We start from the raw sequence: 15873 nt of genomic DNA, 5'->3' as shown, positions 1-15873 counted from the left end.
TGAATTATTTACAGCAGTATAAAAGTGCTACTGGAGAAATCTCTCTGACTCCCGCAGAAGGAGCGCCTGTTTCGCCTATTTTAATATACACAGGAAGATGGCACTCCTGTGCCGGACAGGAAAAAAGGCTTTTGCAGAGGTGAAGGAGGGGATGTGTCGGAGGAGTGCTGGTCAAAATGTACAGAGACTAATGGCTTTATGACTTGCTGCTTCTTGCTTTTAGGAAAGCATGAATAAACAATGGAGGAGAAAAGGGGGGAAAGAAATAGAGAATGAGAGAAATAAAGAGAAGAAAAGAATAAGAGGGAGAGAGAGAAACACACACACACATACAGGCCTCTGATGGAAAGTCAGTGTGTGACCTATTTCCCTTACACACACACACACACACACACACACACACACACACCTCCATACAAGGCAAGAAAAAAATGCAGTAAGATGCACAGTGCCGTGTAAACAGACTTATGCACACGTACATGTATTTGCAGCTGTCTCTGAGTTCATTGATGAAATCACAAAGCTCTTATTTTTGAGGTAACATTGCAGCATGACAAATAAGGAGGGGATCTGGTAGTGATGAGATGTCCTTCTACACACATGGGAGCATCCAGTTCAATCAAGATTACATCTGGAAACATCACGAAAACATAAAAACCCTCGTAACAGCCAACCCTCAATGCTAAACTTACCCATCCACACTAGCACTCACAAATACATATACATGTTAACTGATGATGTGAGGGTGTGATCATGGGCATGGATCTGAAAAAAAGATCATGCATAAAATTGGATTACTTTTTGACAATAATTTGTATGGCTATCTCTGTTTAGATTCACATTTAAAGGACAAGTTCGGTATTTTACACTTAAAGCCCTGTTTTCAGATAGTTTATGATTAAATAGAACGTTTAAGATCAAAATTTAGACACATGCTGCTGTCCTGAGCATTTTCGGTTTCTGTGGTAGATTTCTTTCGACCTCCAGCGAAGTCCTCATTAGTAAAATGCAGACCGCAGAGACACGGTGATCAGCTTTCTGCAGATCCTCAACAGGTGTGCTCACATCCAACCCCAGAAATTCCAGCCACAACTTTAGCCTTTCTGGATCGTTGAAAGGAAGTCTGTGACAACTTTTTTTGCCACGAATTTTCCCACAATTCGGAACTGCACAAAATCGCCCCATTTTTAGCTGTCTGTTGCAAAATACTTTTCAAATGCTTTCAATTAAGACAGCGATTTTCTGCTTCTTCTGTGCATTCATTGAAATGCCACTATGCCAGTGGTTTGCTTGTAATTGGCAAGTGTACTCAGAAGCTCAAGCTCTCAGAAGAATGTACGGGTGTGAGGCGTTTGGAAAAATAGCTCCACAGTTTTACAACGAATGGTAAAACACCTGTTGAAAAGCATCTTTTGCAGCGATTTTTGCGTGAGCATATCAGTGAACACCCCTGACCACTCGGTGAGTTTCACGTCTTTGTAAACGAAAGTTTAATGCGTTTTAGGAAGGATTGTTCCAGTGCACCTATGCAGCCATTGTGGAGGTGGGGAGGTGCTACCACAGAAACCGAAAATTCTCAGGACAGCAGCATGTGTCCAAATTTCAATCTTAAACATTCTATTTGATCATAAACGATCTGAAAACAGGGCTTTAAGTGTAAAATACCGAACTTGTCCTTTCATTTTGCAGATATCATATTTTATCCAAAGGGACTTACATAATGTTAATTATATTATATTACTTGGGGTTAAGTGCCTTGCTCAAGGGCTCAATGGTGAAAGCCGGGAAATGAACCCACAACTTCTCTGGCCACTGCATGCTAGCCCAGCTCCAAACATTATGCTAGACAGAAAGTATTGTAAAGTAGAGTTCAGTGTTTCCTATTTGCAATGATTTTATCCTGTTTAAGCCTGCTGTGCATATCTAAAAAGAGAGAGACCACAGAAAATGCCATCCAGTCTATTTGCCACCCAATAAGTTGTATTTTGAGCACCGGAATCACTGCATGAATGCACCAAACGGTGCATTTGGGTGTTTCACAAGATTCCCCAGGGTTATTGTGTATCTGGATTGGGCTTGCAGATATAAGGGGAAAAAATCTCTAATAATAAATTCCAATAAAGTCTATTGAGTGCTATTCTGTCTGCGTGAGTATCTGACTGTTCCATTCTACTCCAGCAGAGAGTGCTCATAGGTGTGACAATCCCCCAACCACTAGAGAGAGCTGCCTCAGCTGCTATACATAACCTTGCTTATCACAGAGTTTTTATTTACTTCTTATGCATAATTTACACAGTTGCTATAAGTTCACCTGTGCCTTGTGTTTAGCCTTGAATCAGCAACATTTTGAGCAAGCTGAGACAAGTAATGATGGCCTCTAACTCCCTCTGACCTCTTTTGAGATCAAGATTTCAGAGAGAAAGAAACAGAGATAATTTATAGAGCTTTTTCATCTCTGCACCTGCTCCCATAGAACACACACGCACACACACACACTCTCTCTCTCTCTCTCTCTCTCTCTCTCTCTCACACATACACACACACACACACACACACACAAGCACATCGACTAGCATGCTCATACAGGCTACAAGACCATAACAGATCCTGACCTCCTTAACCCTGATTAGTCAGTCACACACATGCACACTTGACCTACACATGTGTACAGGGAGAGAATAGGAGAACAGTTATCTTTCTGAGCCATCAACCAAAGACCATTTTGACCCAATATGTATGTATTTGTATCTATATGTGTAGCCATATATGCAAGTCACAGTATAACGTAGTGTAAAGATATGCCCGACTTTTTGACTAGAGAAACAATAAATCTGTGTGGAAACAACATCTGTACTAGCACGTGACAGCCTCCGGTTGAGGCTGCTAATCAACCCGATGCAGCTGAAGTCTTGCGCTCCATGAGATCTGCTCTCCCGTATTTGTTTCATTATTTATAGAAAAAAGCAGTGCCCTCTCGTATAACATCGTCGCTTTTGCGTAGTTTCAGGACTTGATGACCTAACGTGTAATTTAAAGTTGTCCCATTTGCATTTACAAATACACGGACGTGACCACTACAGTGCACAGAAGTTTGTAGGGAATACAAATCATTTAAACATCCAATCAGGAAATAAAAAAAATCTTATTTGTTCTGATAGACCGACAGGACAATTGGGTATAAATTCATGGTGCGGTTATCAAACAAATAGGCAACTATCCCTTGTCTACCTTTTCAGTATTTTTCGATTAGCCTCAGCCGTAGTTTGGACATGTTTTGTTTGACTGTGACATTGCAATTCAGACTCAGATTGCCAGGCTAAATGTCACGCAGCTACACTTCTTCATTGACATTTTCAGCTAGGCAGTAACATCGTGTGGTGCTTAATTGCAAGCTTTTTTCTACTTGATAACACGCTCTGTTTGAACTGCACTATGTTGCGCGTGGCGAGGAAGGGGGGAGGGACGAAGTCAACTCCTTGCGCATCCCGGCGCGCGCTCAAGCTTTCCGCAGGCTGAGTGTCCGTTAGTTACTGATGGTGCACACGTTTAAACGAGTTTATTTTTTTGACTTATTCAACATCTTCCCAAGCTACTTAATTTGGCAGCTTCATCCGCTGACAAGGCTCCTGACCTGGACTCCACATGACTCCACCAGGAAAAGTCCTCCTGACGGTGGTGCTGGTGGTGCTGTTCACGCAAGGTAAAGCATCCAGAACATTTGGCTGTCCACGGACTTTTAGCGAGCATGTTAACTGTATTTACCCCTGAAGTGAGGTTTCACAGGAACAGAACCAGTGTACGGTAGCCCACTTCGGGCGAGTTTTGAATGCAGCGAATGGTGGTTTTACGCACAAGTAGGATCGGTACTCGAGCACAGCAGCGTAACGTCTGGCCGTTATCGTATGAAAACCTGGCACTATCTTTATAATAGAATGAGCGGTCACGCACAAGATTGAAGTTTCTGTGGTTGTAAAAATGTGTATGACATTGTCTAGACTCAGGCTGATCTTTTACACCTGTTGTAGTTTAATGTAAAATTGCCGGTCAACCAAAGTATTGTTTTACATTTCTTTAATATGTCAGATCTGATAGGAAACATGTCGAAATAATTAGACTAAATATAGAACGTGTATTTGTATATCTCAGATGTACAAAATAATTATTTGCAGGATAAATTGTAGAATAAGATGTTTCTAATGAATGAATATAACTGGATTTCAGTAACTATGTGATACTATGATATTTGTATGTCCTCAGAGAGCTTTTTGATTACAGATCAATTAAAACGTGACAACATTGTCATGACATGATTTTGGTCAACCTGATGTAACCCCATTTAGTAATCATGACCTCTTACATTTGAACAGCCTCATTCTTGTTTATGTTGCTGTGTTCTGATCTTACAGTGTTTTTTTATTTGTATCCAAAGCATTTAATCAGATTATTGTAATCACACAGTCACAATCAAATCATCTGATGGTCAGATTTGGAAGGCTCTTCCTGTCACACTTTTTTTAGTGTGTGTGTGTGTGTGTGTGTGTGTGTTTGCCATGTACGTTCCTACATAGAGTATGAGTCATGTGGTGAAATCAATATGGATGCACTCTCACTGTTCAGAAGAGTGTATTTCTTACAAGACCTGACAGCATTATTCACTCACACACACACACACACACACACACACACACACACACACACACAGAGAGAGAGACTTTGCGAGAGGTGTTTCTTGCCAGTCTTAATATTGTAACTATGTGGTGTGGTTAAGCTGTCTCCACCATGGTGTGTGTGGGTTGTTGACTCAGTCTCTCTCTCTTTCTGCCACTTCCTCTCGCTGTGTGTATATGAGTGTGTGAGTTCTGTGTTGGCATAATTGATGATAAGATCACTGGGCTGTGGACTTGTCCTCGGGGATGCAATGGAAGGATTCCTGAAATAGACGGAAGAGAAAAGACAAGTGGCAGCTCACTCCTCCGCTGAAGGGAAACCCGTCTGAGGCCAAGCTGCTGCTAGCAGGCCACAGCCATCAGTCCTCGGTGCGTGTGTGTGTGTGTGTCTGTGTGTGCATGTGTGTGTGTGTGTGGTCTCACAGGACTCAAGTCATTTCACATTATAGGTTTTTGATGGACTAGCGTTGTCTGTTCTTGCTTGACATCATCCTTCCTTTCCTCTGAGGTCTTTAAGTATGTACGCATGTGTGTGAAGAGCTAAATCCTCTCTCTTCATTCAGGTCTCTCTCCAGCGCTGTGATTGCTTTGCTCTCCTTGAAATAGCTTCTTGTGCATCGCTGTGTACAGGTGTGTGTGAGAGGATGTTTATGTGTGTTTGTATGCCTGTTTCTATATGTCTGTCTTTGTGTGTGTGTGTGTGTGTGGGGGGGGGGGTGTGGGTGTGTGTGGGTGTGTGTGTGTGTCTGGTCTGTGTGTGTGTGTGTGTGTGGGGGTGGGGGGGTGTGTGTGTGTGTGTGGGGGGGGGGGGGGGGGGGGGGGGTGTGTGTGTGTCTGGTCTGTGTGTGTGTGTACGTGATGGAAAGGTCTTCCATGAATGTCACTTTCTCATTCTCTCCTCCACTGCCTTTTCTTTCACTTCTGTCCTCTGCTTTGTTCTCTTTCTTCTCTCACCCATTTCAATTGAGCAGTGCTGGGATCAAGGGTCACCAATGCTGGAATTGGACTTTCGATATGTGTGTGTGTGTGTGTGTGTGTGTGTGTGTGTGTGTGTGTGAGAGAGAGAGAGATAGCCAAATAATGGTTTTCTTTGTACTTGTTAACTACCTTGAAGACTAACCTCATGATTTCTTTTCTGTGATATGCTATCACAGCTTACTAAATCAGCACAAGAAATGGCTTGTTTAGAATAAAAAGAACTGACAGGTATCATCCTCCTTTGGTTCTGTTTTGCTAACCTTACTATTCATTTCAGAATAGAAACTGACACAAAATATATAATGAACAGATGTACTGGAACCCTTTAACAGGGCTCAAACCCAGAGCTCAAACATGCATCAGTGTGCCCAGATGCGTGTAATGCCAGTTTATGTGTAAACAGCTTTCTCAGGCTACAAGCTGAGTGGGGTTACCTCCCGCAGCATACGCATCCAGAAATGTTCCCACAAGCCATTACTCTCAAAACAAACACCCATATATATATATATATATATATATATATATATATATATATATATTATAATAACAGCTTCTGGCAAAGGCACAGTATGCATTTACACACACACACACACACACACACACACACACACACACACACACACACACAGTAACTCATGGAATGGTGTTAGTGAGAAGGAGCTGCAGTATGAACAGCTCACCTGCCTCATTTGATTAGTGCCCCATTTCCTGCTCTAACAGAGAATTGCACTTAACATTTCCCTCTCTCTCTCTCTCTCTCTCTCTCTCTCCCATTTCTTTTTCTCTGTTTTTCTCTCACTCCTCTCTCCCTCTGCATGTTTCCATACTAGCATACTCTTCTATATATACCGCACGAGTCCTGCAGGATGGGATATGTTTCTCTGCATGTGTGTGTGCACACATTCTCTCTCTCTCTCTCTCTCTCTCTCTCTCTCTTTCTTTCTCACTCTCTCTCTTACTCTCTCTCCCCCTCTGTCTGCTCCACTGACGTGTCCTTAAGTGAGTGTGTTTTCTCGTTCACAGGAGAGCCGAGTGCTCCTCCCTGCCTGCCTGTGGGTAATTCCATCTCTGTGTGCTTAAATGATTGATGCTGGATTAGTAATAATCTATTCTGATAGGCTGCACACTTTTTTAAGCCATGTGAGATGGAAACTTTAAAAGGACCCATATTTTGCTCAGTAAATAAACTTCCCTTTTTCTCTCATTTCTCTCATTACATTCAAACAGGCATAAGCTAGATGTGCATTCAGTTGTACAAATGTCCATATAATGTGTGCTTAGTTCGGTACATATACACATATACACACAGACACGCACACACAGACACTCTCACAGACGTACAGCCACATTCTGCAGATTACACACCCACACTCTTTTTCCTGGAAAAGAGTTCCATGCTGGCAGATACATGTATGTGTGTGTGTCTGTAATGTGTAGTTAATTTCCACCAGTAATTGGCTCTTTTATGAAGGCTGACGTGAAATCCATCTGACCACATCAAATAGGCCTTTCTCCAAGCTTAATGCAGTGTGTATATCTCTCTGTGTGTGTATATGTGTGTGTGCGTGTGTGTGTGTGTGTGTGTGTGTGCTTCTATGATCAAAGCTGGGCACTCTGATATGTCATTGATGACTGTTTGTCACACACACACACACACACACACACACACACACACACACACACACACACACACACACACACACACACACACAAGCACACACAAGCACACAAAGGTGCAGTCTCAAGGTTAAACAGATTGCTGGAGAATGTTTTCTCTCAGAAAGAAATATGTCTGCTTTACTAAGGATTAAATGTATTACTCATAAATAGAAATCATCAAAGAGGGTAGTAATGCACGGGTCTTTATATGTGTGCATCATCTTTTAGAGACATAGATTGTTTCAGTCTCTAGAGCCAAAAACGTTTGCTGTGATTGGTGTTAGACCGTGGTGTTGGACGGTGTTCAAGTTATCACCTACGTAGGCTTCCACAACCAAAATGTCCGAAAGAAGGTTCTTAATTTTTAAACATTATTTTTAAACATTATTTCTTTATTTAGAAATATTTTTTAATCTCGTCATGGTCAATGTAATTAACAAGTTCCCTCATCTCCTCCTCCTAACCCAATTAGGCTGTGTCCAGAGGAGACAGAATCCAAAAGTAATTAAAAAGTGAAACTGAAACAATAGCCTATCTGCATCTGGAGACTGAACTCCTCCTGACACATACCCTCCCTGTACCCAATCACCTCTCTCCCTGTAATAAGGTGGTGGTGGTGGTGGTGGTGGTGGTGGGTGGCTGCTGTTTGAAAGAACTGGAGAATGCATAGCTGAGGTGTGGGCAGATGTAGACCCCCCTTGTTAATGTATGTTAAGGTTTTGTGATGAAGCTTTAGATGGCCAGTGGGCTAGTTGACAGTTCAGAATACAGTTCAGAGCAGCATGTTGTTGCAGTATGATGGATAGAGCCCAATCCTGACTGACCTACTCACAAATTATTTCTAGTTAATGTGTCAGAGTTCACTAGCATACATCAGTATGGACAAAAACGATGACAATCTGTGCAGTACTGAGCTAGCACTCTTATATGGGTGCCGTGGGTAAGCAGCTATACAAGGCAGTTATGTCACTAAACTGCTTTTTTTATCTCTGACTTGGCTCAACAGACAGGATCCATTTGGAGACACCCCAGTGTTTAACTCTATAAATACTGTATAGTTATAAGTGTTTTTACAGTTAGTGGAGTACCGTTGTCTTCTGGTCTCAGGTGTTACTCTCCATAGGTTACTAGTCAATTGTCGCATGGGAGTTGTGTTGTTGCTGTTAGATCAGACTTAGGAGAAGATGGTGGTAAAGTTGACTAAACAAGCAGTAATTTAAAAAAATTCTTTACACTTATGAAGTAAACAGAGGCGTGATTATTTTGGTTGAGACGTGAGCTTAATGCACTCTATGTTTTAAAGATGTGTTTGTGTGTTTGGGGACTTTTGGGGCATTTGTGTGTCTCTCTTTGTATGTGTATGTGTGTGAACATGCACAGTGCAAAGTAGGGTGTGTTGTTTGAGACTGAAAGTTTGTGACAGTAAAGATCGTACAGTATAAACTGAGCTGTGTCATTTTACAGTGAGAACAGATTGGCCTGAAGGTCCAGATCCTTCCGCTGGGAGAACGCTCAGTGCAGGTTCCATTTTCCGCTCTCGTGGACACGGTCTCTATGATGACGGTAAAAGATGTGGCTGTCCCGGGCGACCTTCGACCTTGGTTGTCCATGCTAGTCGCTGTTAGAGTAACCCAGAGGAAGGTGCTAAAAGCGTGGGGCTCCATGGAGAGAGGCAGAGAGAGGTGTGAAGGAGAACAGCGTGCACGCATAACAATGGGACAGATCTGGATGAAATGTGGGGAAATTGGTCCAGGCAGAGGACGGGGGAAGGTGAATCATGAGTTGTGTTCTCTCTACATTTAGGACTGAAGAATGGTGACGTTCACAGACATGGCGATGTGGGTGTAGCAGTCAGTCTCTCCAGGATTTAGTGATGTGGCATTTTCACAAATTCAAGGATTTCCTGCAGTTGTAATTGGGGGTTGAATTATGTTCTTTTTACTGTGATATTTTAGCTTAATAATCAACAAATAAAAAAAACCCACCAAAAAAAAACACAATCATGGAATTTTTGCAATTGCAAATTTTTTTTTTACATTTCTGCTGAGACTGAATATTCCCAGTACAAAACATCTGAGTCACCGTCACTTCACTGTCTTTTCAGTTTGCTATGTGGTTATTCATCTCTCCCTCTCACCCTCTCGCTCTTCTGCTCTCTGTCTTCTCCTATAGACATTTTCTCCTCTAAAGCGGAGGATCGTCTATTTCGGCGTCTGTTTCGGCGGTACAATCAGTTCATCCGTCCGGTGGAGAATGTGTCCGACCCTGTCACTGTGCAGTTTGAGGTGTCCATCTCACAGCTGGTCAAAGTGGTAAAGTCAGTCTTTTATCTAGATTGTTATCTGTCTGAGCTCTGCATACGATGTAGGCATACTAGATAGTGAAGATACTGCACACCACAGCAGCTTTTGATAAGAAAACGTCATTGCTACTATTTTCTAAAGTTTGAATGAGTTTCTGTGCGACAGCCCTGAATATGGTTCTCTGAGTGTTTTAGTCCCTCTCATGGATTAAAGCAGTGCATGGAGGAGGGAGGGACACCTGCTCAGCAAACGTCTCTTCTGTCAGGAAGGCAAGGACAACGGAGATTAAGGAGCCGTAACCTAGGGAAAGAGAGAGAGAGGAGGAAGAGGAAAGGGCCTGAGCGTGTGAGAGGGAGAGAGAGAAAAGAGGGAGAGAGAGAGAGAATGGTATTCAGGATTAGAGTTTAAACTCACTGCGACACAGGATTTAAGAAAGATTGCTTGGGGAAGTTTTGTGGAAGCAGTCAAACTGATTATATTGTGTGTATGTGTGTGTGTGTGTGTGTGTGTGTGTGTGTGTGTGTGTGTGTGTGTGTGTGTGTAAATTCAATAGACTTTTAATATTTCAAATGTACACTTGATGTGTTTTGTTATTTTTACAGGATGAGGTGAACCAGATCATGGAGACCAATTTATGGTTGAGACATGTAAGTAATGATTTAACTGGTCGTTGTAACCTCCCTCCACACACACACACACACACACACACACACACACACACACATACACACACTCACACACTAATAAAACTGCATTTGAGATCTTCCTTAACATTTTCAACACATAAGAATGCTGAACCACATACAGTTTACAGACTGAGAGTAACTCATGGGTTATTATAATCTGTCACATCAAAGCAGTTATCACAGAGGCAGCTCGCTTTTCAGATTTACATTCCTGTTCGGTTTGTTGAAAGGGTGGAAATGCAAATGTCATACATCTATAATAAACATCCAAGCCACTTTTGTCTATTTGATCATGGGGCATAAAACATGTTTTGCTCATGAGTAGATTCAGTAGATCAGAATGATCTCGGATGACATGAATGCCACAGGGAGCCTAGTTTCCATCTCCATGTTGCTGTTCTGACTGTCTTCTGGTGATCTGAGCTGAAAACTCATCAGGCACAGGACTCCTGAGTTGCTATGCGGTCACATGAGAAACCTTTAGCAATATACATTTCAGATCACATTCACCTACCATTATTGCAGTTAGTACAGTGTATTGTGCATGTAGAGGTTTAGGGTTCAGTTGAGCTAAGAAGTGATGTATGTGTTTAGCAGTATACATCTTAAAAGATGAATCATATTTGTATGTGTTTCATTTTGCTGACTGTATGCTGTATAGAATAGAAAGATGAGCATAAATCAGGATGGAGACTTCAGACTTGTGCCAGATTCACCCGAGCTCACTAGATCAGCGCTGATAAGATGAACACAGAGAGGGTGTCTAAGCCCTTAGGCTGTTACACTCTAAATGCCTTTCCCTGAAACTGAAACCTCACAGACAAGAGAGCAACTTGACCCCCCACATTCAGACCAGGCTGGGCCTGTGTGCATGGACTCAGGCTTAGACGAGACTACTAGCGTCTGCATGGCCGTCTCATGCTGCTGACTGAAACTCATAGTGCCGTCTGCAACTCATATTGCTGTCTGGAGCTCAGGTTACAGTCTGGGAGGCTCACTGACAGTTTCTTTACTTATCGGGAACTGCAATGCAAGAGTGCACCAGAGACGAATGAGAGCATGGTCCTGAACTAACTGACAGATGCTCAATCATAGAGCTACTAATGCCAGATAAGACACATCTGTCACATGTCAACTGTCATTTACTCTTTTATCAGCTCATCCAGATGCACCTGTTGTGTATGCTGCTTCCATTGTTTCTCAAGCCAAAGAAATGTATTTATTCTCTCCTGCTCTTTCTCTCTCTCCTTAGATTTGGAATGATTATAAATTAAAATGGGCACCAATAGAGTTCGATGGAATTGAGTTCATCCGAGTCCCATCCAACAAGATTTGGAGGCCTGACATTGTGTTGTACAACAAGTGAGTTTAAGCACACACACACACACGCACACACACACACACACACAGTCATGCTTTAGCGTTCAATCTAATATTAAAGGTTCATTTCAGTGAGCTAATTTTAGTTTCTTAACTGCTGGATATCTGAGTGAGCTCATTTAACACCATAGCAATTACCTCTGAGAGGAACATGAACAATGGAGAGAGAGAAGATTAAAGTCTCATGTTATGTTTTCTGTACTGCAGTGCAGTGGGGGACTTCCTGGTGGAGGATAAGACCAAAGCCCTGCTGAAGTATGACGGCACCATCACTTGGGTGCCTCCGGCCATCTTTAAGTCCTCCTGCCCCATGGACATCACCTACTTCCCCTTCGACTACCAGAACTGCTCCATGAAGTTCGGCTCCTGGACCTACGACAAGGCCAAGATCGACCTGGTGCTGATCGGTTCCAAAGTCAACCTCAAGGACTTCTGGGAGAGTGGCGAGTGGGAGATCATTGACGCTCCGGGCTACAAGCACGACATCAAGTACAACTGCTGCGAGGAGATCTACCCGGACATCACCTACTCCTTCTACATCCGCCGGCTGCCACTCTTCTACACCATCAACCTCATCATCCCCTGCCTCCTCATCTCCTTCCTCACCATCCTCGTCTTCTACCTGCCCTCCGACTGCGGAGAGAAGGTCTGTGGGCCGCGTGTCCAGTCCGCTCCATCATCGTAGCCCACACTGCCATGGGACTGACCCACAATAAGGCTGGCAATAAGGTCGCCTTAGTAAACATAAGGTGTAATATAAAGCCAGTGGCGTCACTGGAACACAGAGCTCAGGCAGTTCTTCCTGAAGTGTCAGATCAGGCCATGATCAAGGCCATGGGTTCAGTTGCCAGGCAGCTACTTGTACTGCTGAAAAATACATGTCTTCAATGTATTTGAGGTCACTCTGGATGAAGGCATGTGCTAAATGATTTAAATGTAGGCCATAGAATACGCTCCCCTTGAATGTATCTCAGCTATCCGATGACAGTGTGAATATGTTTTAGAAGTTTACCAGAAGTATCTCCTATGTCCTCTGGTAGTGTCATGCTATAGTCCTCTAGTAGTCCTCTAGCGGTCATCTCTGCTTCTTCTCCCTGGTCTGCAGGTGACACTCTGTATCTCAGTGCTGCTGTCCCTCACCGTGTTCCTGCTGGTCATCACCGAAACCATCCCGTCCACCTCCCTGGTCATCCCGCTGATTGGCGAGTACCTGCTCTTCACCATGATCTTCGTCACGCTCTCCATCGTCATCACCGTCTTTGTGCTGAACGTGCACTACCGCACGCCCACCACGCACACCATGCCGGCCTGGGTGCGCAGCGTCTTCCTACAGGTGCTGCCCCGCATCATGCTCATGCGCCGACCCATCGACCAGGAGGGGAAGGGGGCAGTGGGCGACCGGGAGCAGGAGAGTGGCGCAGGTTCCGCCGAGAAAGGGAAGAAGGGCAAGGGTGGCGGGCAGGGGTCCATGAACTGCCTGGACTTTGGGGAGAACAAGCTGGGCATCGAGGGCAAGAAGTGCCCGCGCCACACGGGGAAAGACACGCCCGAGAGTGACGGTGGGAAGGGGAGCCGGCAGGCGGGCTCTCCGGCGGTCAACGCGGTGGTGGCCTTCTCCATTATCTCACCAGAGATCAAACAGGCCATCGAGAGCGTGAAGTACATCGCTGAGAACATGCGGAGCAGGAACAAGGCCAAAGAGGTAAACACAGACATACACTCTCATAGAAACACACACTACAGCGCATACACACGTATACACACTCACATATCCACATATCCACACCTCAGAAACAGGTAAACCAGTAACTGCAGCCATTCAGAGCGTAAATGACATCCCATAGAGTTGATGAGTCTGTACAGATGACTGAGAGACCAGTCAGATAAGAGTGTCCAGCACAAGCCTGAACCTCCTCTTCCAAACTGCTCCCCCGTAATGATGGGTGTGAACGGAGGGGTGCTGAGGATTTGAGAGTATGTCACACACACCACAGTTCGTGTGGTGGGACGTGCGCCCCTCTGCTCCCTATAAATACCGCCTGACTCCCCCTGGGCGCCACACTTTGATATGGGAACATTGGCGTGTGTGTGACGCTGTGACTGTGTGAGGCTTTCAATCTGGCTTTGATATGGAAACCCTCCACTCCCAGCCCTGTCCCCATCAGTCCCAACACTCTGACTGCAGAATCACATTACCATAATCATTCTACTGCACCCACCCACACACACACAGGCAGACGCACACACACAGACACAAACGTTCTTTTAGGCTATGAAACGTTTTTGTTCATGTACTTGCTCTTTTTTCTTAGTTCTTCACTCTACTTTGTGCCACACAGCTCTTCTCTTTCCTCTCTGTGTGCCAGTGTAATAGTCTCTCCTGCTCATGTTGCTTTGTGTTGTTCTCTCATCACGTCACGCTCAGGTGGAGGATGACTGGAAGTACGTTGCCATGGTGATCGATCGCATCTTCCTGTGGGTGTTTGTGCTGGTGTGTGTCCTCGGGACGCTGGGTCTCTTCTTGCAGCCCCTCTACACCTTCCTGACCTAACACATCGCCCAGCAGACTCATGGACCACGTGTCCCCACGCCCCCCCCCCTTTCTTGGCAGAATAACTGACTGTATTGGCCAGCACTCACCTGGACCCGGCTGAGCCTCCCGGACCCATGCACAGCCCCGACCCAGCGGGGAACATCAACCGGATGTGGCCTGTGTCCACTCACATCACCTGTTCCGCAAAAATAATGATGTCAAACCATAGTATAGTGTAACAAATCAACAAAGGCACACTGCTCTATTAATAGATATCTTCCACTAAAATTTTTTTGTTGATAAGAGAAGCAAATTGTAACTTAAGTGGAATATGTCTAGACTAGTGCATCAATGTTAAAGAAGTCATACTTTTTGACTTTAAGTGTACTTTGAAAAACTTTTTTCCAAAGCTTAACACCAATTAATTAAACAGTGACTTTGAATATATGGTGTGTGTGTGTGTGTGTGTGTGTGTGTGTGTGTGTGTGTGTGTGTGTGTGTGTGTGTGTGTGTGTGTGCGCGTGTGTGTGTGTGTGTGTGTGTGTGTGTGTGTGTGTGCATGCACGTTTGTGTATGTATGTGTGCTGCATGGTCAGGGCACTCTAATTCTTCCTTTGACACTCTTTTCCCATAATCCTCTCTTTCATTCCATGCCTTTGTTCATATGTCATTAGCAACAGGCATGGCCCTCTCTCTTTGGTTAAAACCATCAGTCTTTTAATTTCAGCTCTTTTCAAAAAGGATTATGTTGAAATAAAGTCTTTAAGAAATGTTTCTGTTACGTTTAATACTCTCTCTCTCTTTCTCTCACACACACACAGTCACACACAGACACACACACACACATACACCCACACACCACGTAATACCTTAGTAAAAACTCTGCAGATGCCACTTATACATACACTGCTGTCACTGACAGGTTTAATCTGCACTCATGCAGCCTCCCCCAGGGTGTGTGTGTTTGTGTGTCTGGGTGTGTTTAGGGTAAAGTTCTTTGATGTCAAATACAGCTTAGCACCAATCAACAGGCGACTCTCTGTGTGTGTGTTTCTGTGTGTGTGTGTGTGTGTGTGTGTGGGGGGGGGGGGGTTAATGAAAAGTGATGAGCAGCCATCATGCCTTTATCTATCTAATGCTGTTCACATGAATAGGGCCAGAGGGAGTGCTCAAAGCCCAGACTGCATTGCTCTGTGAAGAACAACATTTAGCCCCAAATCATAATGATGAAACAATCCTCTGCACTAAGGCAGAGCAGTGAAAGCCCTTCATGTGTCCTGATAGCTAGAGGCCTGTGTGTTGCTCTGCTTGGAGACCTTAGGCTGAGCTTATGCAGCTCTTACATAAGCCTCCTCACAAACTTACCACAGCACTTTCATGTTGTTGAAAGCTTATAACGGCATTTTCCTGTACGATGTTAGAGAGAAGGTGTTCTGCTGTGGCCACGGACCAGATGAGCTGACCACACCCCTCTCGGTATGGCAGTACATTTTAGAACTCATTCTCTTGTGACTTCAGCCTTTATTGCCTTCTCCTCTCTGTTCCATGATCACCTGGGTGTTGGTGGCTAAATGACTTTCATCCTCGGCACCATGGCATCATGTTGTGATGCCCCTGTGCTCTCGATGGCATGGCACTTCTGGGCACAGCAGCGCACTGTTGGGCGG

General features: G+C 44.2%; 1 protein-coding gene across 1 annotated transcript; it reads left to right on the top strand.

Moving 5' to 3' along the window:
* The first annotated feature begins 3642 nt into the window (after window positions 1-3642).
* Window positions 3643-14508, top strand: chrna6 (cholinergic receptor, nicotinic, alpha 6). Its single transcript, XM_076295955.1, has 7 exons — window positions 3643-3700; window positions 9477-9616; window positions 10210-10254; window positions 11546-11655; window positions 11881-12319; window positions 12779-13375; window positions 14099-14508. Exons 1-7 carry the CDS (start codon window positions 3643-3645, stop codon window positions 14222-14224), a joined length of 1515 nt encoding a protein of 504 aa, XP_076152070.1. The 3' UTR covers window positions 14225-14508.
* The last annotated feature ends 1365 nt before the right edge of the window (window positions 14509-15873 follow it).

Source organism: Alosa pseudoharengus, unplaced genomic scaffold (assembly GCF_046254945.1).
Source record: "Alosa pseudoharengus isolate Yale_2024_CS ecotype anadromous, Long Island Sound unplaced genomic scaffold, YU_APseudo_1.1 YU_APseudo_1.1_scf_2, whole genome shotgun sequence".
NCBI classification, from domain to species: domain Eukaryota; kingdom Metazoa; phylum Chordata; class Actinopteri; order Clupeiformes; family Clupeidae; genus Alosa; species Alosa pseudoharengus.
Note: the sequence above shows the minus strand (reverse complement) of the source record. Positions and strands in the feature narration are given on the sequence as shown.

Coding starts and splice junctions, on each gene's coding strand:
- chrna6 (XM_076295955.1), top strand. CDS start 3,643: ATGACTCCACCAGGAAAAGTCCTCCTGACGGTGGTGCTGGTGGTGCTG. Junction 10,255..11,545: donor CCAATTTATGGTTGAGACAT/GTAAGTAATGAT, acceptor CTCTCTCCTTAG/ATTTGGAATGATTATAAATT. Junction 12,320..12,778: donor CCTCCGACTGCGGAGAGAAG/GTCTGTGGGCCG, acceptor CCTGGTCTGCAG/GTGACACTCTGTATCTCAGT.